The sequence below is a fragment of the Rissa tridactyla genome, chromosome 14, assembly GCF_028500815.1.
Source record: "Rissa tridactyla isolate bRisTri1 chromosome 14, bRisTri1.patW.cur.20221130, whole genome shotgun sequence".
Classification (NCBI taxonomy): Eukaryota; Metazoa; Chordata; class Aves; order Charadriiformes; family Laridae; genus Rissa; species Rissa tridactyla.
In genome coordinates this window covers 6844415-6866950 of record NC_071479.1, presented here as the reverse complement: position 1 = coordinate 6866950, position 22536 = coordinate 6844415, and the positions used below count along the sequence as shown (strand labels likewise).

Sequence of the window (22536 nt, the reverse complement as noted above, 5' to 3'; positions counted from 1 at the left end):
GATTATTGGGTTTTCTTACTCATTGCATCAATCCTTGTGGATTATGACATTCCTTTATGAATAAGCAAAAAGTAGATGTACAGTGAAAGAGGTCCTGCTCAGTGACAAGCCTGGACTGCTGTATGTATTTCACCATTGCTTTAACAACGGGCTGATGCAGTTTATGTTGCCAAATAAGAGACTGTTGGAGTATTATCTACATACTCCTGCAGAAGCTCAGCTGGGTTTCCAGCATGTTGTGCCTTCCAGCATGAAATGCATGTTGTGCTCCCCTTCCCAGGGAAAGGGGTAGGGACTGAAGTCAGAGGAGAAAACTGTCGCCATAGAAATTGTGTCTTCAGCCAACTACTGGAAACAAATTATTTAAGTGCATTTCCTAGCTGTCTGCTTACCCCATGCACTAGTTTTGCAACTGAAAATGCTGGTTTAGCCTCTTTCCTAATTGATCATGTTCATGATGTGTTACAGAGAATCAGCCTGTAAATTTCCAAGATAAGAGTTTCTGTGCAGCTGGTTTATTGCATAGAAAGGTAGTTCCCTTGTGTTTTGCCTTCCCTTGCTTCCTTTTTCCCCAGACTGCTTGACCACAGTGACATTGGCCCCCACTTCAGTGACAGAAAATGTGAGCAGGCTGTGAAACAGGTGAAAGGTGCTTGTCTGTGGTGCTGCTTATTGGCATTGATGAGTGTTAATGAAACGCTTTGCAGGACCGGACTGAGAAAGGAGAGGACAAAACACCCCTCGTCATCTAAGGTGTACTTGGACTGCAGCTCCTTTTGGCAAGGATTTACCAGCTCTTTGAACAGCTGAGCAAAAGGAAAGAATGACAGGTACCATCAAAGAAAACTGGTGTTTGCTGGATTCCTGCAGGACTTCAATGATGGGGAAAGAGCCCGAGGGTAAAGAATTGATCTGTCTGTTTTGGAAAAAGACTTTTAATCCTGATAATTCCAAATTTTCTTTGTAGCTCACTGAAAGGCATAGAGTAAAGATGCAATAGAGGCAGCCGGGAACTATATTGGCTTTATTACCATCAAATCCTCTAGCCCTACTGCACCACAAGCTTTTTACCTTGCTCATTTTTGAAGAAAGTAATCATCTTGGTTTTACCTCTTGACGACAATGAGAATTCTCTTGATGGAAAATTACTGCACTTCTGAGGCTTCTGATAACTTGAAAGAAAGGACTGCCAATACAGGGAAAACAAAAGTATTCAAGTATCTATGCCATTTTAAATATACTATTTAATACAATTTAGATACTCATTATGGTTATTGTTGTTCCTGTGCTCCTTGTTTCTCATTAAATATCCTGTCACTTGTTGCCAATCATATTGAAGACTTCAAGAGAGGTGATAAGAGATGTAGTTGAAATTTTTTTGCATACCTAATAACCCTGGCAGCTCCAACAAGAGCAATTTTGGCAAGAGTGCTGAGCTGCTTAAAACTGGCTCTGGAGATCTGGCAAGCTGGCTTGGCTCCAAATGGTTTCAATAGGAACTCTTATTGAGAAGGAAATTAGGATAATCGTGCCAGTCAAAAAGGCATTTGACACACTTGTGCTTTGTCTGCTGCAGGGTTGTCCATGTTCCAGATGTCACTCACGCCTGTACCTTTCATGCAGGCTCGGGATGGGCTTTGGCAGCCTCCAATGGAGTTTGCCAGAAGTGCAGTTTTCCTTACGGAGCTGGCAGGAGAAAATGTTGTTTAGTAGTCTGCAAATGATCTCTCGGAGAGGGAGGAAGGGAAGGAAAAGAGGGTCATTTCCCAGTTTTGTATAAGTACTTTCTACCTTCCTTATTTAGACTTACTGGAAGAGAAAGTATTTACAAAGGTGACATCCTTCTCTTTGACTTTTTTTGGGCATTTTGTGGTGGGGGTGGTTTTCCTCTTGCTGAAAAGGTCTTTCTAAGCCTCAAAATAGGTGCACATCTGGAATGGCAGAGAACTGGAGGAGTCCTAAGGAAAGACACAGATGGACGCTCCTGTAACCAAGATGGGTTGCCTCTCCTGGTTTATGCAGTCAGTTATCTTCTGGTACTTGCTGTGTCGTGTGCTGCGATCTGCTGTTTATATTGCTCAAAACAATCCATCGAACAGGAAAGCTGTGGTTTACTGTCATGCCTATGAGCTAAAGCAGCTTCTGAAGTCATCGCGTGTGCATAAGGTGGGGAGTGGAGAAGATGATGTGCTAAATTGCTGGAAAAAAACGTGACTGGGAATGAGATGTATGTGACATTATGAATGACGGAGGTAACACCGAGAGGGACTGAGGAGTGGCATGGGAGTGTGTGCAGAAGGCATGTTTCTCCAGGATTGCTGCCTCCCCGTGGGGTGGATCCTCACGAGATCGACTTACAGGCAATAGCTACAGGAGAGGTTTTTTTTCCCCTGGTTACACATCTTCCTTAAAAAACACTTCAGCTCTATCAGTTGGTGAGAGCCTGTTAGCAGGAAGGAGGAACTACTTGATGATTATTTTGACTTTTGCAGCATTGGAGGCTGGCTGTTCCACGTTTGTAGCCCAGTGATTAAAGTCTCTGGCCAAATTTAGCCTTTTGAACTACCGAATTCATATCTTCTTGTGTGGAGAGAAAAGCTTGAAAACAAGCTGTTAATGCTCAGAAAGAGGTATTCTTCCAGTGAAAACACTGAATTTTATTTAAAAAAGGAAAAAGACTTGAACAAGATGGGGAGGGATTTTTATCCAGAGCTGATTCCCGTATTTTATTTTCTCAAACAACATCTCTAAGATGGATTTTCAGTTGCTAGCAAATATATTTGGAAGGAAACACCTTCCCATCAGCATTTTCCACTTCTTCATTTTGTCAGGTTTTCTTTTGGCAAGGCGAGTGATGCATAAAACCGTCCCCAGGATGTTATTTCTTTGTGGAGTGCTGCTGAAAGGAGGTTTTCAGTGTTTCCCGTAATTGCCAAACACTTTTTTTTTTTTTTTTTTTTTTCCCCTCTGGAGAGCCAAATCGTCCCCAGGGATTCCCGTGCGATAGGAAGGATGTGTTGGCGGGGAGCGCCACCGCTGGGCTGGCATCTGTTCTTCACTCTCCTGCCTTTTACATCTACTTACTGCATTTTTCTCTCTCTGGTTTGAACTGTGGCTTTGGGTTTATCTATTGATGTGCACATTTGGAGCTGCAGGAGAGTGAACCGAGCAAGTGAAGGTGTACGTTGCCAAAGAGCAGTGGTGAATGACAATAACAGAGATGTTCTCTATGATTTTTACAAACCCTTTGTGAAAGCTCTTTAGCTTTAACACCCTTTAGTCTGGCTGTCATCTCCTGGGTCTCTGGAGTCCCTTTCAGGTGCTGGAGTACCGGCAGGACTCGCTGACTGAGCGAAAAGGGCTCTTTAGGAGCTTGAATCACCACTTTTTAAATTTGTTTTGAAACTTTTGGATCTCTTCATCCCACTTGAATCTTATTTTACCACTGTGTTTGCCAGCTAAACTGCTCTATTTGTTTTTAATCTGGATTAATAATTAAAACAGTGATTTCTTCTTGGAGTTAAGAAGCGAATCAAGTTTGTGATCGCACTTCAGCAGAATGTTTTTGTGCACTTCAAGTAGCACCAAGAACCAAAGCAAAACTCTGCAGCCCCTGGCGGGGACGTTCGGAGCAAATGGCAGGAGGTGGGGACGAAATGCCCTGAGAGGCAGCTCCGCTGGCTGCACAAGAGTCCGGCTGCCCAACGCTTGCTGTTATCACATGCTGGGGAAAGGATCACGTGAAGAGGCGGGGAGTCAGCCCTGCAGAGCCTGGGTGGTATTGCGGTGTTGCTGGTGGGATCCTGGGAGCTTCTGCCTCCGATGGCGTTTGTAACCCAGCATCAGATCCAAAAGGTAAGAAACGGCACCCCGGGAAGGAGCCTGTCTGTAGTGCAGGTGGGTGACGCTACTTGTTAACCCATGGTCAGGTCTAGCAAAGATCTGCTTTACAACACTTTATATTCTTCCCAGCTTCTTGTCTTGCGTTCGTTTTGAGTGTGCGAGGATCCTGTCATGGCAACAAACTCTTCCAGAGGGCAGCTTGTCCCACAGAGCTCTTGGAGGAATTTCTGTCATGCCCTTCTCTCTCTGCTGCTCAGCACTCATCTGTGAAGTCGAAATCTCCCTGTCAGAGGATAATCTCCAGGGTGTTCTATATAAAGAAACAGTAATGCCGACAGAGTTCATTTTGTAAGGGATTGTGTAGCCAACCATGAGAAATCACCCAGGGCTTTTTCCCTCAGAGAAAACAATGCTTTGCAGCTTGTAAAGGCATCTCATTCTTATTTAGCATCCAGATACAACTGCTCTGAACGCGTTAGCAGGCTTTGTAATTTAATAGTTGCTGGTCACACATCTTAGATAAGATATCCTTAAGCCACAAAGGCTCTAGTGATGATACCTGCTCTGCTTTGTGGACTGAGGTGTTGAGATATGTTGTTCTTAACTGTATGGTACTATGAGCCTGTTAAGGATCTCTTTTACAATAGAAACCTCTCCTGAAATTAAAATTTAAGAGCAGGTTGTCCAGCTGCAGAGCTGAAGTTGGGATGCTTTTCATGCTGAGCTGGGGCACAGCGAAGGGACAGTGCTGTTTTCTCTTGCTTTGTGCTGCTTCCCCCGAGGACTCGGGAGGAGAGCAGTCACCCCATCTCTTCCAGTTCCGTGAGGATGGCTTCCTTGTCCTAGAGCACTTTTTCACTGCAGAGGAGTGTGACAGCATGAGGAACCAGATTCAGAGAATCATAGCGGAGATGGAAGTGCCACCGCACTGCCGCACCGAGTTCTCTACAAAGGAAGAGGAGCAGCTCCAGGCGCAGGTACTGAGAAGGGCAGGGCTGTCCCTGTCTGAGCTCTGAAAGGAGAAAAGGAGAAGGCAAATAGCCGCTCAGGATTCACTCTGGGGGAACATGACTCTTCCTTCTAACTGAACATAACACAGAGAGAGGCATTTGCTCTCCAGTTTTCTACAAAGGTTTGGTGCTGGCCTTACCAGAGGGCGAAGGAGGAGAGGGCGTGTGTGGCTCTGCTCTGCTTTCAGCCCCCACGATTATTGCCCCTGTTTGCCACAGATCACTCTGCACTTGTTCTGCAGACAGAAAATAGCTTTTTATTTTTTTCAGGCAGCCAGCAAAAGAAAAGCGAGGGTAGCCTCTGTGAGCGGTTCTTTTAGAGTCCTAATCAATGCCAAGAGATTTAGCTTTGTGGGAAGCCTTTGTACGAGTGATTTCTATTGACTGTGTTTTGTTTATGCTGCGGCTTGATGGGGAAAAAGATGCAGGTGAGTATTAATGCTGTGATCAAAAGTTCATTTATGTTTTTGCAAGGATACTATCTTTACTGGGCTCTTATCCCTGGCAGGGTAGCTCGGATTATTTCCTAACCAGTGGAGACAAGATTAGATTCTTCTTTGAGAAAGGTGTTTTGGATGAGAGAGGTAAGCCCTGGCCTGAGCTCGCCACGGGGCGGGGGAGGCAGGAGAAGGCTGAGTGAGCGGTCAGGGGCCAGTTTACAGCTCTGGGGACGATTCCTGCTTTGCAAACAGTGTTAAACTCTAGTTTTGTTTTGTAGGTAACTTTCTAATTGCAAAGGAGAAATCCATCAGCAAGATTGGCCACGGTATGTTTAAAAGATGGGGTTTTGAGAGCGATGTGGTTTTCAGATATGAGGATTTCTCCAGACCTACTCCATATACATAACCTTGGCCCATCTGAGTTGAAATCTTTCTGTGCAGAGAAATGACTTCTTCCCTCTTCTGTTCCTTCTCTGTACTTCCTCAGGACGACCACATCAGATATCACAGTCCTCACCCCCTCTTGCCATCGTGGCCATGCAGCTCCTGACTTTGCAACCCCAGGCTGTTTTACTCTGGGTTTCTACATTAAATACTTCAACTTGATTTCTACACATCAGACTGCTTCTCCCCACGTCGCTCTGTCACTGTTCCTGCAATTCTCTCTGTGCTGCCCCTGACTCTTTGCTGTCAAAGGACTTAAAAATCTTCTGTCACGATTCTTTTCAAAAAACCCTTCTAGGAGGTTTTTCAGCCGTGCGTAGCTCAGAGTCACTGACATGCGAAAGTTTGGACTTCAGCCCTTGTCTCTTTTATGTAAGAAACTGCTTTAACAAATTTACCCCTAAGACTGGTCACATTCAGTACAGATCAAACTGTCTTCTGTGTCTTGTGCAGTGGTGGGTTGCCAACGCCGAAGCTGTCCTCCCTTTTTTGATGTCAGCAGCACCTTTTCTTTACCCTTGCTGGTTCATTTGACCTATTTTCTCTCTCTCTCAGCTACTGAACTTGCGTTTTCATCCATTTTGTTTTCAAACAATACATGGAAAACGAGAGCAGGTTTCCCTGCCTCTCCAAACGTGTGAACTTTGTGCAGATTAAACTTCACTAAACTTGGAAATTCAGTACCGAGACTTCTCAGTTCTTCGGTTTTCTCAGAAAAACATTCTCCCCCCACTTTGCATAATCCCTCTGCCATTCTGTTATACTTCAGCTTTTCCCCAGGGGAAGTGAAAACAACCGTAGATTCCTGCTGACTCAGCAACTTAACAATTCAAAAGCCTTCTCTTTACTAAATTTTTTTTTTTTTTGGTAATTAGTCCTTTTGGTTGAGTCTGGCTTCATCCCTTGCTCGGGAGCAGCCTCTGCTGGACCCAGTTGTGGGTCCTCCCAGCAAATTTTATCATGGTGAGATGGAGCCATGATTCCAAGCTTTTGCTTTATGGTTTTGCCAGAGTAAAACTTGTAGCAAGTGTCTGCGCGCAAACAGCTTTGATCTGCAGGCCGCGTCCCTCTGTGAAGGGCACCAAAGATAAACCCTAGCAGTTTTGCAGTAATTACTTTTTTGGTAGGTCTTTAGAACAGTGTTTTTAGAGGGTGAACTCACCTGTGTGCCTCAGGGTCACGTACAGTGGTTGTCGTGTTAGTGTTTGCATAATATAATACTTAATCACATAATACTCAATTTTTATTCACTCAGTTATACGCTATTTTTTATATAGCTGCGGTTTCTGGCCGGTGAGTGATTATATTTTGGGTCTCTAAAGAAGATTGTACAAATGTACAAGTGTTGTATCGCCTTAGGTGTGATAAGGCATGTATATCCACTCTTGGGAGGGATAAAAGTTTCTGGCTGCAATTTATCTTTCTCGAGTGTCATCTCTGCAGCTCGCTACCGAGAGCTGCCAGGTTCCCTTCTGTTAACGAAATCTGCAGTCTGAGCCTTTTCTTTCCCCTTAGCTTTACATGCTCGTGATCCTGTCTTCAAGCAAATCACCCACTCCTCCAAGGTGCAGGTGAGCTGTTACTGATTCCCAGAATGGTCTGGGGAAAAAAAATAAATATAATTCTGGAGTAGTTAATCTTAGTTTTCTAGACTCCCAAGGATAGTCATTTTGTCTGTAAAAGGAAATTTAAATATCTTAAAAGAATAATGGTTTATAGTGTGCAGAAAACAGCAAACATAAATCTTGGAAAGTTTTCTTGCAGGAATTGGGAAGAAAACTAGGCCTTGAGAAACCAGTAGTTGTGCAAAGCATGTATATCTTCAAGGTACGGTAACTCAAGTAGTCTTGTCACTCAAGAAATAAGACCCTGTTAGGTGGGAAGCTGTGAAACTCTTCTCTTCACACATCACCTTTCTTTCCTTGCAGCAACCTGGCATTGGCGGTGAAGGTGAGATTCGTGTTATCTCTGTATCATGCTGCGGATAATAATCCTTTAGGAAAGGGGAATATTACAAGGAAAAATGCTCAGAATTAGACTTAAGCCTGTGAGTTTTGTGGTCCAAACGTTCCTAAAATTATTAAAAAGCATACATGTTTTCCATACATCATATGGAACTCGAACAAAGAGCTATTTTTACATTTGCAGCAGGCTGAAAGGTGGCATTTTTATGTAAGATTTAATGTGTGTGACAGATGGGTGGGCAGGGTAGGCCAGGTCAAGAAGTTGGGGAGAACAAGCCTGCCATCTTTCTAGTGGTACTGAATTCCTCGGGCATTAAAAGGTCCTAACGACTGTGTCTCATTGCAGTGACCCCCCACCAGGATGCCACCTTCCTCCACACGGAGCCTCTGGGCAGAGTCCTGGGGTTCTGGATTGCCCTGGAGGACGCCACGAGGGAGAACGGCTGCTTGTGGTTCATTCCTGGCTCTCACACCAGTAAGAGTCACGGGAGTTTGGTGCGTGCTGTGAAACGCGCTCCCTCATATTGATTAAGGGTGGAGGGTAACACGGGCCATCTTATGTTCTCTGCATCACGCAGTGCCTGCAGAGGCACGCTCTTACTCTTGTTTTTTGAAAGGACGACTTTATTTTCTACAAGGATCTCCTCCCGTGCTGTTGTCAAATCTACAGCCACGTTTTTCACCAGGTTGACAACTGCCTGACTTTGCTCTTGGCCACCAGTCCATCACACGAGTTTAACATATAACAATATTTTTAATAAAAAAATAGGCAGTATACATGACTGACACTGTTTTTTAGTTGATATCTAGCCCAGAAACAAAGAATCACAGTATCAGAGAGGGTACAGGGGCAAGGAAGGACAGTCCTTAATTCTTATTTACTCCAGAACCTGTTAAAACTTTCCTGAATCTTTTCTTTTTACTTCAGTATTATTTCAGAAGCTTCCCCTGCAAGGTTCAGAATCTCCCTTGCCAGGCCACAGAGATTTAAGACTTTAATCTAAAGAAGGTCTTAAACTACTGGGTCCTTTCTTCCTGTAGTGAAGCAGGTCACTGCGCTGTGTGGGTGCTCCTCCCGCAGTTTTGACTGTAGCCTTGAAAATGGTCATCAAGTCTGATCTGGACTGCAAAGAGTAGTAAGCCCTTTTGACTTCCAGAGTAGGAATACACTGAGAAATCACACTTTTTTTCCTTTTTTTTTTCCTTCCATCCACTCACAAAACTGTTTCTTTTCCAGGTTGCATCCCCTTCACAAAGATCCCCCCCTCCCTTTTTTTTTTTTTTTTTTGCCCTTGCCAATAAAATTTTTAGTCCTGACAGCCCTACGTAAGGGGAATAAAAATCCTCTTCCACACACACAACTGTCAAATATTGGTCTGAATTTCGGTAAACAAGGAAAGCTTCCAAGTCTATGCGAGGACCTTTTGGACACCACCCACGCCATCGAGGAACAGACAGTGTCCCAGGTGCACACAGACAAAACCAGATCAGCACAGACTCATGTAATGGCTGTTGTGACCGACGGTGGTTGAAGCGTGTGTGTGTAACCACGATTGGATTAACAGCGCGGTTTTTCTGTGTTTCACTGCCTCTAGGGCACACTAAGCAGGGTTAAATTGTTGCTCACCTAAGCAATTCCCTCTGTGAGTATAATCATAGTGCTCTTAAGATTTTAACGCGCTCATCCCTCGTAATTCCAGAGTGGTCTGCACTCCGACTGCAACTTATGCTCTTATAGAAAGGAGAAATGGACCAAAGGTTGGCTTTGCATAAGTGTATGACTGTTTGTGTTCCTAAAGGGCTATGTTGCAATGCACAGAGAGAGCCAGAAAGGCAAACAAAAGGCAGTTGTTTTATCCACAGCTGGAAAATCCTAAATCTTTGCTTAATGAAATAAAACCCCACCCAAATTGCTAAGGGAAAAAAATGAAATATACTATAATAATAAAGTTCCTATTGTTGCCAAGAGAAATCAGGTACTCTTCGTCTGCTGTGCAGAATGTAACTAGCTGCTTAATTTTTATGTGTGTCTGCTCATTCTGTGGATCTGCAGGTGGAATTACCCGGAGAATGGTCCGAGCAGCTCCAGGTACCTCAACATGCGTAGAGTTTGTAGGGTCAGAGCCGGCCTACGATGACAGCCAGTTCATACCTCTGCCTATAAGTAAAGGTAAAAACAACCCCCAAACGAGACCGCTTTACAGCTCAAGAGAAACAAGAGCGCTAAAATTGGATTTTAACACTCTCAACTTCCCTTACATTTTAAAGCTAGCACTCACAATTTGACAGAAGTGGTACAGATGTTTCTTTCAAACAGGTGGACTCATTCTCATCCATGGCGAAGTCGTCCATAAGAGTGACTTGAACAGCTCAGACTCTTCTCGCCACGTGTTCACCTTCCATGTGATGGAAGCCAAAGACACCACCTGGAGCAAGGAGAACTGGTAAGGTCACCATCCTAACGAGCAGCTGAGGAAACTAGAGCCTTTCCAATGCAATAGCCGGGATAAACTTTTATTGGTGGCCTTGCATGTCACTCAGTTTCTGTTGGTTGTACCTCAGTTAGAATTGATTTCATACTCGCAGAACTGGAATATCATCTGAAGTTTTGTTTTTCCCTCTTCCTTACTTCCTAGGCTCCAGCCAACTCCGGAACTGCCTTTTCCGTCACTCTACACTTGAAGCTAGTGATTGGCTTCTGGAGTCAATAGCTGATTGATATTCCTTTCTGATCATGTTCCCTTTAAATGCAATTTCCACTAGATCAGCTCTCAAGATTAATTTATCCTTTTCTCAGAACGAGGACCTTTGACACAGCCGAATACACTTGCATTAGGCAGAAGTTTCTACTACGGCATGAGCCCTACTAGCGCGAGAACAGTTGCCCATTCCTTTGGTAAGGCAACTCCTTCAGTCTTGAGAACAGACCATTAAAGGCCATTACACACCATTACACCTTGACCGGAACCAGTTAAGAGGTATTCCTTCTTGCACATACTCAGTATTTTCTTCTGTTTAAGGCAAGAGCTTGTCTAGTGTGTGTCTTGGCTGTGTCGATCCCAGCAATGCAGGTGAACACGTCCTGGGAAGATGGCTGACTTTTACCCTTAGGTCTCTGTCCTATTGTTTGAATAATAGTGATTAAAAATAGCCCTACTGTGGGCAAAATGAAGCAGGAAGTCTATTTTTATAATCAATCTTTTAAGTATTTCTAGCAAACTGTAGCTGTTTGATCTGTGTGTCTTCTTAAAGATTCATATTGAAATTATGAAAACAAAAAAAACCCAATCGAACTCCAAACATTTAAATAAAAAAAATAGAAATTCTCTGTTTCATCTCTCTCATCTTTTCTTTGAGGAAGACAGTGTGACCTTCTCTCAATAGATGGGGCCAGCGCCAGGTTGTCTGATGACCAGTTTGAACCCTCAGTGTGCACAAGAATTTTTATCCCCAAGACCCCAACAAAACCAAAGCAACTTATAGCAAGATGAAACTTAAGGAATGTACAGAAATGTAAGTTACATCCAAGGCAAGCTCAAGCCTGTATCCTAAGCTGAACAGAAGCTGTGTAGGTGTGATTTCACTGGCACTGGTGCAGCGACAACCCCGAGATATGAGCTCGGTGTCATCAATGCACTAATTAATGGTAGAAACCTTAAGACTGCTTAGAGTCCTGGCAGAGTGAGCCCCAGTTCTGACTGACTTGTCCCTTTTGAAAGTATATTGCCTGTCTCTGGCATTTGTGTGATGTGAAGTAGTCAAATTTGGTTTCTTTATGGGAAGAAATTTCCTCTCAGCCCTTTGGGCTTTGCTGGGCAATGCAGAATAGGTTTGGTACTGCAAAGAATTAATCACAGGAACGATCAGGTGGCTGTAGTAGGAATTGGAAGCTGGGTAATGGCAACAGCAGTAACCCTGAATTCAAAGTTTGTGCAGGGAGAGCTGCTGCCCTCCCCTACCTTTTCTACAGTTGGTTTGAAAGCTGCAAGCTGGGTGGAGGGAAAATGACTTTAACTCTGGTACTATTTTATGATGTTAATGGTTAAGCCTGTGGCTCATGATAGAAGCAGATAAAGCTTTTTCCTTATCTTTCCCTTAGAAGAGTCTGTAATTTAGAATAGCACCTTTCTGCTGAGGAGTGATAGTTCGTCCTCTGGTTACATACACCACCACCTGCAATGTACAAAACCACCTAGTTCAAGTGCATAAATAAAAGCAAGAAGCTGGACTGGATTTGTAGGATTTCCTGTTAAATGTGAAGGAAACTCAGTCTACCACAACTGCTGAGTTAGGTTTCCTGTGAAGAGTATCTGACAACTTATTGCATAATTAACCAAAACCAACTCTGGACAATTTTGACATCCTCAGGAAAAGCAGTATCAAATCTCAGGAGCCCTGCCCAGGCAGGGGAGTAAATTGGGCAATGCTGCTTCTCAGCCAGTCGAGCCCTGGCTTGTTGTGGGACAAACACAATATTGGGTTCTGGGGCCAATTTTGCTGGCCCGGAGCACCAGTTTCACTCCACCCCCGGTCTAATTCTCACTCTTAAGACACAGTCTCAGGGCTATGACTGCAGGACAGTATCGTGTGAGGTATCTTGGACTTTCACAAAACTGTTCCTAAAAGTGAATAAAAGTAGCGTGAGAAGTTAACTTCATGCTGCAAACAGGAATCTTGGGATGCAAATGTTCTGCTTGGACACTTCTCGGGGAAGGGGAGAACTTGCGTTAATGCGTCTTGTTCTAATGGACGCTTGGCAAACTGCTGAGAGGAGACCGTCAATACAGAACTGTTTAATACATCAAAAAATTAGGTGGATTTTTTGGCTATAAAAGGGCAGTTATAATTTTAACTAAACGGTCAGAATGAAATCGCTTTACTCAATTGGTTGATAGAAGCATTTTTATAAGTTAGTTGATTAAACATCTAGCTGAAAAATACATGAAAAGTAGAAAACTGCAACAGTATTAAAGAAGTTTATTGACTTTAACAGATTTCCTGCTTTCATGATTAATGTGTAATTAGGTTTTTCTGTGACTTTGCTTAGGTGAATGTTGTTCCAAATTAATTTAGAGATTAAAATCTTGAAAAAGATAAAACATTCTTCTTCTTGTTGCATAAACCTTCAGGGCTAAAATTGCAACCTTCTCATTAGTGCTGTTTGAAATAAAGTGTCTTACATTCTCAAACCTCCTGTGCCTGCCCCCGGTAAACGTCGGTATTATAGCTGCTGAATTTGACATTGCGTTCGTACATCGCAGTGCATTAGTATGGCTCTTGTTGACGGTGACTGGATACATTGGGACAGTTGTAGCCACTTTTTGTGTAGATGGTGGTCACCCTCATTATAAAACATGCTTTAAATGGTGCTTATACAGAAATGAGGAGTTTGCTTACACAGTAATATAAGACTGCAGGGCTCAGTACAGTATAACAAGTTTTGGCTCTGATGCAATACAGAGGTGGCATAAGCCGAGAGGTTTGCTGCCTTTTTTTTTTTTTCCTCATTGACTTACCTCTTATTCCTCTACCTCCTTTGCCTCTGAGCACCCAGAAGAGACACAAAAATAACGTTTGTGTTTAATAATCCAATTTACAAGTCACAGTTGTGTTCTTGTGAGAACATGAATCAACTCATGCTGTTTTAAACAGGGGAAAAAAAACAAGACCAAACAAACCGATTATTTTAAATAGGTCTTTTTCATTTCTGTTTTTAACAATTTTATCTCCTGTACCACCAGCAGGGTTTAGATCAGCTTTGAGCTCTCATTACAGTGCATATTCTATTACCACTTCTCTCTAGAAAAGCAGAGACCTCTGCTCCTGGAAGGGCTTCTAAGCCATAAACATTATCTGGAGGTAGAGAGGCAACAGCAGATTATCAATTTGGGTAGTATAAGCTTCCAAAAGAGAAACTAAGCTCACAGATGCCAGAATCCAGGAATAGCTGGAGTTCAGATTCACACTGCTGTCAAAGATCAGAATAAGAGCCACAGCAATGATCTGAGCAAAAATAGCTGTCATTGTCCCTTCAAAGGTCTTCTTTGTTCCCGGCCATTTGATTTCCCCCATTGTACTACCAAAAATGGAGGCAATAGTGTCTCCTACCCCTACTGACAGTACCCCGGAGTAGGGGACCAGTGCACCTGCCCCAGAGAAGGTACCTTTAGGAGCACAAGATCTGGGGAATAACCATACTGGGAGGGACATGCCAAGGAGGAGATAAATATGAGTCAAGATTAGAGGTCCACTGTCTCTTTCATCCAAGAAGAGAGACAGCAAATGCCTAAGGGTTTGCCCAAAGGGTTTGATCCTGAAGTACCGAATATACTCTAAGAAGATAAACACTGCCAGACACAGTACTGCAGCAACGTAGAGAAGCTGGCGGTCATAGATTAGTCCAGGAACATAAGTAGCTACAACAATGAAATGGAAATATTTCCTGGTTATAGTCGAGGCCTGGTGTTTTTTAGATTCAGATGATCTCTTAGCATTCTGGTAGAAAACCACGCCACATGCTGAAGCAGCCAAAAAAGTCCAATATACAAGAAGGTAAACTCTTGTCTGTGTCTGAAACAGAAACTGGAGTAGCCAGAACAAAGGGTTCCTCTGGATCAGTCGGTAAAGCCAAGGCATGATGACCCCTAAGCCTAGCACTGCTGTCATCATGTGGAAAAACATGGAGGAGATCCACGTACCCGAATCCATGAAAATGAAGAGCACAGTGAAAAAAAGCCCAAGAAGAACAACTCCAACAACTGCTACGAGAAGGAAAAAGTCTATGGGATCACCTCTGCCCTCGATTACATTCAGTGAGCGTTTAATGAGCTGATTGAGAACAAAACTCACACCTCCAAGAACTAGCAAAGCTTCTCCAGGAGTAAAACATCGAGGCAACAAGTACAGTAAGATCATACTGAGGTAGACAAAAATTAGCAGCACTTCTAGGACCTCTATCACTTCTGAAACAGTCAAGGAGTGCTTCATGGTATAGATAATTATACTGCCAGCAACACCAGTAAGGATGCAAGTGTTGGTCGGCACAGGTTTTGTGATGCCAACCGCTATTACAGACAGAAAGAGAGCAACCAGCATGCCGGTGGAAGCTACAACTATGCCAAAACGTTCGAAGTACACAATGCCAGCAGACTTGCACCTCTCCTTCATCACTATCCCCAACAAGGGGATGACCATGCTAGCCGGCAGGAGGCCACTGTTCGCTGCCGTACGGAACTGGAATACAGCCCCACCCAGCTGGAGCAGATGGTCCCATTTGAATTGGACATAAAAAGCCTGGACGGCGAGAGCGACGGCGCACCAGGAATACCGGTCCCACACCACTGCGTGCACGAAGAGAACGATGACAAACACGATCAGGGATTCCACCAGTGCTGGCTTGTTTAACATGTTTCCACTCTGATGTGGCTCCAGCTTTCAAAAATCTTTCTCAGGAGTCCCAGTGTGCTCAATGGTTGTCCATTAGGAAGAATTCCCTTTCATGCTACTGCAACTGCTATTTAAAAAAGAAAAAAGCAAACAATTAAAGCAATAACTAGAAAAGATAAAGCTTCTGCATAGCTGTTTTTTTCTTAAGCTCAAATTAAACTGACACTTTCCATCCAGTGTTGAATGGTGTCACCAAATTATAACGCTGATGGAGGTCTCAGTAATAAACTATTAAAATTTGTACTGTCAGACTCCCTTACACTGTGGGTCTGGAGCATTTATTTATCGATGACGTTGCACTAAAAAATCTTAATTATTAATAAATTGCTTTTTGGCATCCTTATTCGTATAGCCTGAAATACTTCATTGCCAAACAACTTCATTACTGTTGCTACATCAGGCCAGGTGTAATCTTCCTGCCGTCACAATTAATTTTTAAACAGAACAGGAAAAGAATTAATCACACAGTCAATAAAACAGAACTCACATGGGCAATATCTGCCTGTGACCAGTAATGGTTTTGGGATCTGGCTCCTTCTTGTTTCCGGGCACAGGGGAGGGGGAAACTTAGGGCTTATCTGAGAGGGGGCAGGGTAAATGCCACACGATAGCCAAGGATTGACAGAGACTTTCCACTCAGTCTGGCAACTTTAAGGGTGCAACCCGGCTCTTGCATCGATAGCGACACATGCCAGCCCCGCCCCCAGCAGGCAGCCCGCCAGCCGGGCTGTACAAGGAGGGATTTCACCGTGTGAGACGCGGGTCTCCTGCCCTAACGCAGCCGCTTGGAACGCGGCTGCCCCGCGGATTTGCAACGCGATGTATTTCGCTGCCGAATTACTTCATTTTCTTGTGCCTGTTGCAATTCCCTTCTCCCACATCTTCTTTCAGTGTGAAGCTCCCCAGCACTCCCCGTGCTCTCGCCCACCGAACGGGACCCACCGCCCCCGGTTCTCTGCCCGTTTCGTGACCCCCATCCGGTCCGCTTCCCACCGACGTGCTCCCAAACGCCCGGCAGCCCTCGCCTCCCTGCGGCACCTATCCCCTTCCTCCCTTCCCGGTGTCCTCCGCAGCACTGCGGACTCCCCTCGCCCCGTCCTTCCGCGCCGCCATCCTCCTCCTCTCCCCCCTCAGCCGCGGCACCCAGCAGCCCAGCCTTCCCTGCCGGAAAGCTGCGGCGGGATACGGGCCGCGGAGAGAACAGCGGCCGCAACAGCCCCCAGAAGGTCTCGGGGGCTCTGCCCGCATGAGCCCCAGGTCCCCCCGAGGGGCTGCGGCCTTCCCCGACCACTGCCCGGGAGCCAAGCTCGGACCCACCTCACAGGACGCCGCCATCTTGGCGCTGCCGCCGGTCACATGACCCCCACCCGCCGGAGGAAGGGGGGCCGGAGGCGGAGCGGCGGCCGTGGCCCCGCCGCCACCACGTGACGCCGGCGCCAAGGAGGACTCCGCGCGGCGGGTCACGTGAGAGGGGAGAGAAGATGGCGGCGGGCGGGCTGTGCGCGAGGTGCGGGGACGCGGCGGCGGCTCCGGTGGTGGCTGATGGGGGGGGAAAGCGGGGGCGGCCCCGTCCCTCGCTGCCTCCGTGTCTCCCTCTCCGGGGCCGGGGGGGGCAGAGAGGGGTCCGGCGTCGGGGGGGAGCAGCGTCGGCGGAGGGAGGGTTAACGGCAGCGGGGCCCGCGCCGGCCTGGCCCCGCCCCCCGCGCGCGCGGCGGGGCCCCGCCCCCTCCCTCAGTGAGGCGCCCGGCGGGGACCCACTGAGGCGGCCAAATGTCGGTGTTAGTAGGGGCTTTTTAATGTTGTTTTTGGTTTGGTTTGTTTGTTTGTTTGTTTATTCTACCGTATTGTAAAGGGTGAAATGGCACACGGAACTATTGGAAAGCTTTTGCGAAGCTGAAGTCGCGACTTGGCGCCGACATGTCGGCGGCGTCTGCCAGAGCGCCGCCCGGGGCTGCTCTCCTGAGGAGCAGCGCGTTCGCGGGGGTGTTTTTTTTCAGCTTTTGGGCAACTCTTTGCAAGTGTAAAAATCAAAATAGAGGTGTGGGAAATGTGTAAGGGAAGTTGTTCAATGAATTCCAGGTTCAGCGATCGCTTCAGATCAGTGCCTTCATTTGTGCTGAGCACGTTTTTTGGCTTTTATTGTTATATTTTTAGACTCTGCAGTGTTCTTAGATGTCTAATTTTCATTAAATTAGTATCTATAAGTCCTAATGAGGACAAGAACACCACTGTTATGCGTGATCACATAAAGAGAGCTTTCCTTCCTTAGCTGTCTTGGAGTCTAACGAATTGGCAACAAACCCGGTCAGTTTTATTCACAGAAGAAGTTAGGAGGGAATGAAAAGTAGCAGGGTTGGTTCTGTGAGGCTGTTGCTCAGTTCTACAAAGCGATTCTTTTCTTGGTAAAATTTTGTGGCCTTTCAGTGCTCTGTGTGGGCTGGAGAGGTGGCACTCACACCTGGTTGCCAACCAAGTCATGGGTAGGTTTGTTAGCATATACACAGGGAGGTGCACCTAACTATCAAGGAATTAGCAGGTAGAAATTATGTTGGTAGGTGTACTGGAAATAACAGGTCTTATCATTTAAGTGGCACGATGTGTTAGAAGTTACAGATGACTTTCACTGCCATAGAGAGTTATTTTGATGATGCCTTTCTAAAAATAAGTTAATGAGCGTTCTTGCTTTTGCAGACAGTCTTTGCGTGGGGAGCTGTGGTGTTTAACTCCTCATTTGTATTACGCTGCTATCAAATCAGCATTTGTCTAAGTTCCTGAAGTATTTTTTGGCACGTGTGCTTTTTCAGAGCTGTTGTAGAGAGACTAATTTTTCTGGATGCATGTCTCAGGGTCAGGATGTGATTTGCAATACCTTATAGTGCAGATCGGCATTTCTACAGATTTGTCGGGTAGAAACAAGAAGCCAAGGGTAGATGCTGTGAAGATATGCGGCATATCATTCTACCTTATGTAAAAGTGCTGCAGTTTTTCACTTCACCCGGTTTTATGTTCCACTTAGAGAGAAGGATGGAACTGTTAGAGAAGAATCTGGAGGAGAGCATTGATTGTAACTGAATAAAATATTGCTTTATACTTCCATTAGGTTTCTGTTTACTAACCTCAAACATCCAATTAGCAAAATCAAATTGAGCTAATAAACTGATATAAATGTGATACTTCTTTGATAGGAGTTTGCAAGTCTTGCTATATCAGTTGTCACCCTCTTTGAGTCTTTCCTGGGTTCTTCCAGGACACCTGAAACTGGTCAGCTAAAAACTAATGTTCCTTAAATCAGTTTTCTTACATTGCAGTGTGATCTGCTCTGAGTTAATTGCAGGTTTGAAAAGGTGTAAGCTAAATGGAAACCTGAAATAGTGTTCATCATTAAAATACTCTCCACCTTTTCCCTTTGTATACAGGAGCAGCAGAGAATTGTGGACAATTCTTCTGGGCAGATCAGCTTTAAGAGAACCAGTAAGTCCGTGTCTTGCTAAGCGGGTTTGCCCATCACTGAATGGACTCCATGGCCAAATGTGTCGTTTGTACATCTGTTTGAATATTAGTGAAAATATGTTTTGCTGCTTTTCCCTCTTCCTTGGTGCATTTTTTGTTCCTCTGTCTCCACTACTTGTTCATTCTTCCACTCCTTGTTTATAGCTGCTTCATGAACTGCCTGGAAGGGTGTATGTGAAAAGGTGGTTCCCTTTCTGGAGCGGACACAAGTGCTACTTTCTAGACTGGCTGGCCTGGGGTATTCATGAGTGGTACAGCCTGCTTCCTTATTTTCTGGGATGGAGCCCGTGCTTTCAAGAATTTGCCTTGAGGTTGGAAATCCAAATGTTTCTGAACCTAGTCCATTGCCTCCTATTTCCTCTCCCTTCCCGTGATTAGGCAAGGCAGCGAGCTTTCTCATACAATATGAACCTTGAATCAGTCTGAATCATAGATGCTGGTCTTGTGTTGTTCCTGTCTCTTTGTCGTGGTGGAATTTCTTTGCTTTGCTTAAATTTAACAAATCTGATACTTAGCAATGTACACTGAGGAATCTGTTCAGAAGTATTTGGTTCTTTCTTTAGGCACAGATTGCAGCAGAATTGAACAAGCACTGGCAGAGATTGTTAGAGGGACTTTCATACTATAAACCGCCAAGGTATAGTAATTGCTTGATTTTAGAGCTTACCTGGGGTCTCCCAGTAAGTAGAGGACCATGTTGAATATTTCTCTCTGGTTACATAAAAAAAAGATTTTTATTCTCTTGCGTGACTTGAGATTTCAGAATAGGAATAGTAAGACAAAGTATTTATTCCATATAACATTTTTGGGCATGAGATATAGACCAGAAACAAGTAACAGCAGTTTCTGCTGTCATTACTTACACTAAGTGGCTCTTAACTCTTGCCTCTGCTGAGCTGCAGCGATCATGTGCAAGGGTGCAGCCTGTGGAGAAGTGACTCCTCTCGACACTCAAGTAATTCCAGAAAGATAATGCAAATTCCCTCACTGGAGAAGGTGGAATGAATATAGCCTGCATTTATTATAGTAATAATTGTGAACAATATTGTGTGAAATATTGAAAAGCCATTGAGGAAAAAGCAAATGTTCAGTTTAAACTGATAAAACTGAAAACTCTGAAATTAAGCCTCTTTAGTTCATTCCTTGGGATTGCTGCATTTTTCATGACTAAAATTTCTTTTTTCTTTAGTACGACTTCCGCAGAAAAAATAAAAGCTGATAAAGATGTAGCTGCTCCACTAAAAGAGTTGGGTCTGAGGGTCAGCAAGTTTTTGGTGAGTGAAGATGCTATTCTGATTATTTTTTATCCCAGCAATTGGAATGCATTGTTATTCGGATTCTGTTATTTACGTAAGCTTCTTGATGTTGAATGCAAACTTAAATTCCTTTCAGTTCAAAATAGTCTGAAGGATGTTAGAAGTACATGTTGGGGCTGTAGGGGAAAATTTTTAAAAACAGTTAATGACCTTGAGTTGTCTCAGTTTTCCTGCTTAACACACCCTCTTGCTGCAAAGGGCCCTGCTTTTTAGAAAGTCACGGGCTTTTGGTCTTTTTTGGGTTCTTTCCAGACGTCTGCAACTGCTCAGCTAAAAATTGACATCCCTTAAATCAGTTGCTGTGTTTGAAAATACTGTCAGTTTACCTGCAAGGTTGTGTTCCTTCAAGCCAGAAGTTGGAATTCAGTGACTGGTGGTGGTATCTTTTTTTTAAAATCACCGTTATACTCCTTTTGCTGAAGTTAAAATGCCTAAATCGAAGTAACGTCAAAGCTTAGGTATTTTGCTTTGAACAGAAGTACCGACTAAAGCAAGCATCTTCCTGATGCAAAAAAACCTGTTTTGACAAATTTTGGAAGTATTTGTTTTGAAGAGAAGAGCTGCCTGAATATTTGGAGGGAATCTTCATCTTTAATGAATTCGGTTGCCTTTTATTCATTTCAAGCGTGTCTCTCTTTTTCAGGGTCTGGATGAAGAGCAGAGCGTGCAGTTGTTACAGTGTTATCTCCAAGAGGATTACAGAGGAACAAGGGACTCCCTCAAGGTCCATAGCTCCCAATTATGTTCTATTTATTCCACATCTTTTCTTAATACCAGTAGTTTGTTGATGCACATGGTCACGTGTGAGTCTGAGTTCTGATTTGAAAATGGCTTTGTAGCTTTTATTCTCTGAACCTACAATGCTCAGGCGCCGCTTTAAGGAAATACGATAGGCCTAACTTTCTAGTACCCCTTCCTGCTTGAATCTCACTGCAGGGACTCAATTCCTTTCTCTATCACAGGAGTGCAGGAAAGCTACAGATTTGTGAAGGAGAATGAGTGGAGATGAAGAACAAATATGTAGTTACAAATGAGTGTTTTGTACTTTTGCAATCTGTCTTTCCAAAAGAAATGGAAAGAAAAATTGTCTTTTGTTTATTTCAGTCTTTTTTGTGTGAGTACGTATTTTGTCAATAGGTATTTCTGCAGTAGCTAATTCTATATTTTGTTGTGTTTTGCTTACAGACAGTTCTTCAGGATGAAAGGCAGAGTCAGGCTCTGATGCTGAAGGTTAGTAATTTCCATTTGTATTTTCTATTGCAAAGATCTGTTGACAAAGAACCGACTTTATTTCTGTGGATCCAGAAAATCTTGGAATAATTGAAGTATTCCTTCATATAAAGAACAGATTTTAGAAGGTGCTTCTGAAATAGAGGGATGCACATAAGGATTTGAACAGTGTTAATAGTTGCTACAGAAAGGAAATTTTAGGATTAATATCAGGGAGTTTAGCTGGGCAGATGTACACTTTTTCAAAGCTGAGAGGTTTATATCTTATTGTCTGAAGTGACAACTCTGAAATGGAGACTGATGATCCTATTTGACAGAGGATAATAGGGATGAGTAAGGAGAGATCATCTCTCTCTGTCTTTTTGCCTTCCTTTTCCAAATTTTCTCGCTTAGCTGTGTAATTATAGACATGTCCCTATGGGCATGTTTTATTGAGCTCTGTAAAGTTAGTTAAGGGTGGGTTTTTTCAGATAATTTAAAAACTGCTTAGTTGAAACTCCATCTGTAGTAATGTTTGAGCACTGTATGTTCTCGTGATGAAGGCCTTGGCAGTGTGTGGGAGAGGACAGTGTGTGAGAGTTGGACACAATAGGACATTGATGCCAATGACACTATATATTCACAGCTTGCTGACTATTACTATGAAGAGAGGATCTGCATTCTGCGCTGCGTCCTCCATCTGCTCACCTATTTTCAGGATGAGAGGCACCCTTACACAGTGAGTACAAGGACCTTTTCCTGGCTGTGATGTCATGAAATAGGCTAAATATGTAAGCTGTGTAGTAATTGTACACTTGTGATTGAAAAAAGCCCATGAGTGTGCATATGAGAAGTTCATTTATTTATTTGTCTATTTAAGGCACAATACTTCCAATGTGTTGAAAAGTTGGACAAGGAACTAGTTCCTAATTATCGGAAACAGTTTGAAGCGCTGTACAAAGCAGAAGCTCCTACATGGGAAACACATGGAAATCTCATGGTATTTTGTTTCTTGCTATTGTTTATCAAACTTACAAAGTCTTTCCTTATATGCAGTGTATTGGAAAATGTGTATGTGCAGATGCTGTTAAAAAGGATGTTTCTCCTGGTCCAAGAAACCTAAAACTTGTTTTCTTTCTAACAGAAAACGCTTTTGCTCAGAAACAGAGAGAGTTGCATGGAACGTGTTGTTCCTTCTAATGAATCCATTGATAGCCCTAGGCTACCAGATCCATTTAAGTGTAGCTGTTCATAACCTCTCTGCATCAGCACACTCTGTATTTACAGTGGCTTTCCTTGCCATTGATACAAACCACTGGCTATGCAAGTTGTTGAAATGCTTCAACACTTCTTA

General features: G+C 43.9%; 3 protein-coding genes across 10 annotated transcripts in view; 2 read left to right on the top strand and 1 right to left on the bottom strand.

Moving 5' to 3' along the window:
- Window positions 1-9: 9 nt before the first annotated feature.
- On the top strand, window positions 10-10873 carry PHYHD1 (phytanoyl-CoA dioxygenase domain containing 1). The gene is made up of 11 exons (XM_054220739.1): window positions 10-3855; window positions 4662-4820; window positions 5362-5437; window positions 5572-5619; window positions 7253-7308; window positions 7502-7564; window positions 7666-7687; window positions 8048-8176; window positions 9755-9871; window positions 10019-10145; window positions 10338-10873. The coding sequence occupies exons 1-11, from the start codon at window positions 3823-3825 to the stop codon at window positions 10381-10383; spliced, it is 876 nt and encodes a 291-aa protein (XP_054076714.1). The 5' UTR covers window positions 10-3822; the 3' UTR covers window positions 10384-10873.
- A 2306-nt stretch (window positions 10874-13179) lies between these two features.
- Window positions 13180-16615, bottom strand: DOLK (dolichol kinase). Of its 2 annotated transcripts, none has more exons than XM_054220734.1 (2): window positions 16465-16615; window positions 13180-15214 (listed from the first exon to the last, which is right to left on the bottom strand). In XM_054220734.1, exon 2 carries the CDS (start codon window positions 15106-15108, stop codon window positions 13537-13539), a length of 1572 nt encoding a protein of 523 aa, XP_054076709.1. In that variant the 5' UTR covers window positions 15109-15214; window positions 16465-16615; the 3' UTR covers window positions 13180-13536. The 2 variants fall into 2 exon arrangements, with proteins under 2 accessions (XP_054076709.1, XP_054076710.1); XM_054220735.1 differs by lacking the exon at window positions 16465-16615 and adding an exon at window positions 15635-16210.
- Window positions 16578-22536, top strand: part of NUP188 (nucleoporin 188) — a 29071-nt gene continuing 23112 nt past the window's right edge. For 4 of the 7 annotated variants that reach the window (XM_054220726.1, XM_054220723.1, XM_054220725.1 and 1 more), the window contains exons 1-8: window positions 16578-16654; window positions 18564-18618; window positions 19221-19294; window positions 19847-19931; window positions 20617-20697; window positions 21159-21203; window positions 21829-21921; window positions 22063-22182. In XM_054220726.1, coding sequence (XP_054076701.1) covers window positions 16629-16654; window positions 18564-18618; window positions 19221-19294; window positions 19847-19931; window positions 20617-20697; window positions 21159-21203; window positions 21829-21921; window positions 22063-22182 — 579 coding nt within the window. In that variant the 5' untranslated portion in view covers window positions 16578-16628. Of the gene's footprint in view, window positions 16655-16893; window positions 16926-18563; window positions 18619-18801; window positions 18969-19220; window positions 19295-19846; window positions 19932-20616; window positions 20698-21158; window positions 21204-21828; window positions 21922-22062; window positions 22183-22536 lie in introns of those variants that run through there. The other 3 variants (XM_054220721.1, XM_054220722.1, XM_054220724.1) reach the window with 3 other exon arrangements.

Excerpts from the sequence above, each read along its gene's own strand:
- PHYHD1 (XM_054220739.1), top strand. The coding sequence starts at position 3,823 with ATGGCGTTTGTAACCCAGCATCAGATCCAAAAG. Across the intron at positions 3,856-4,661 it reads CCCAGCATCAGATCCAAAAG|TTCCGTGAGGATGGCTTCCT; the intron begins GTAAGAAACGGC and ends CATCTCTTCCAG. Across the intron at positions 9,872-10,018 it reads ACCTCTGCCTATAAGTAAAG|GTGGACTCATTCTCATCCAT; the intron begins GTAAAAACAACC and ends TCTTTCAAACAG.
- DOLK (XM_054220734.1), bottom strand. The coding sequence starts at position 15,108 with ATGTTAAACAAGCCAGCACTGGTGGAATCCCTGATCGTGTTTGTCATC.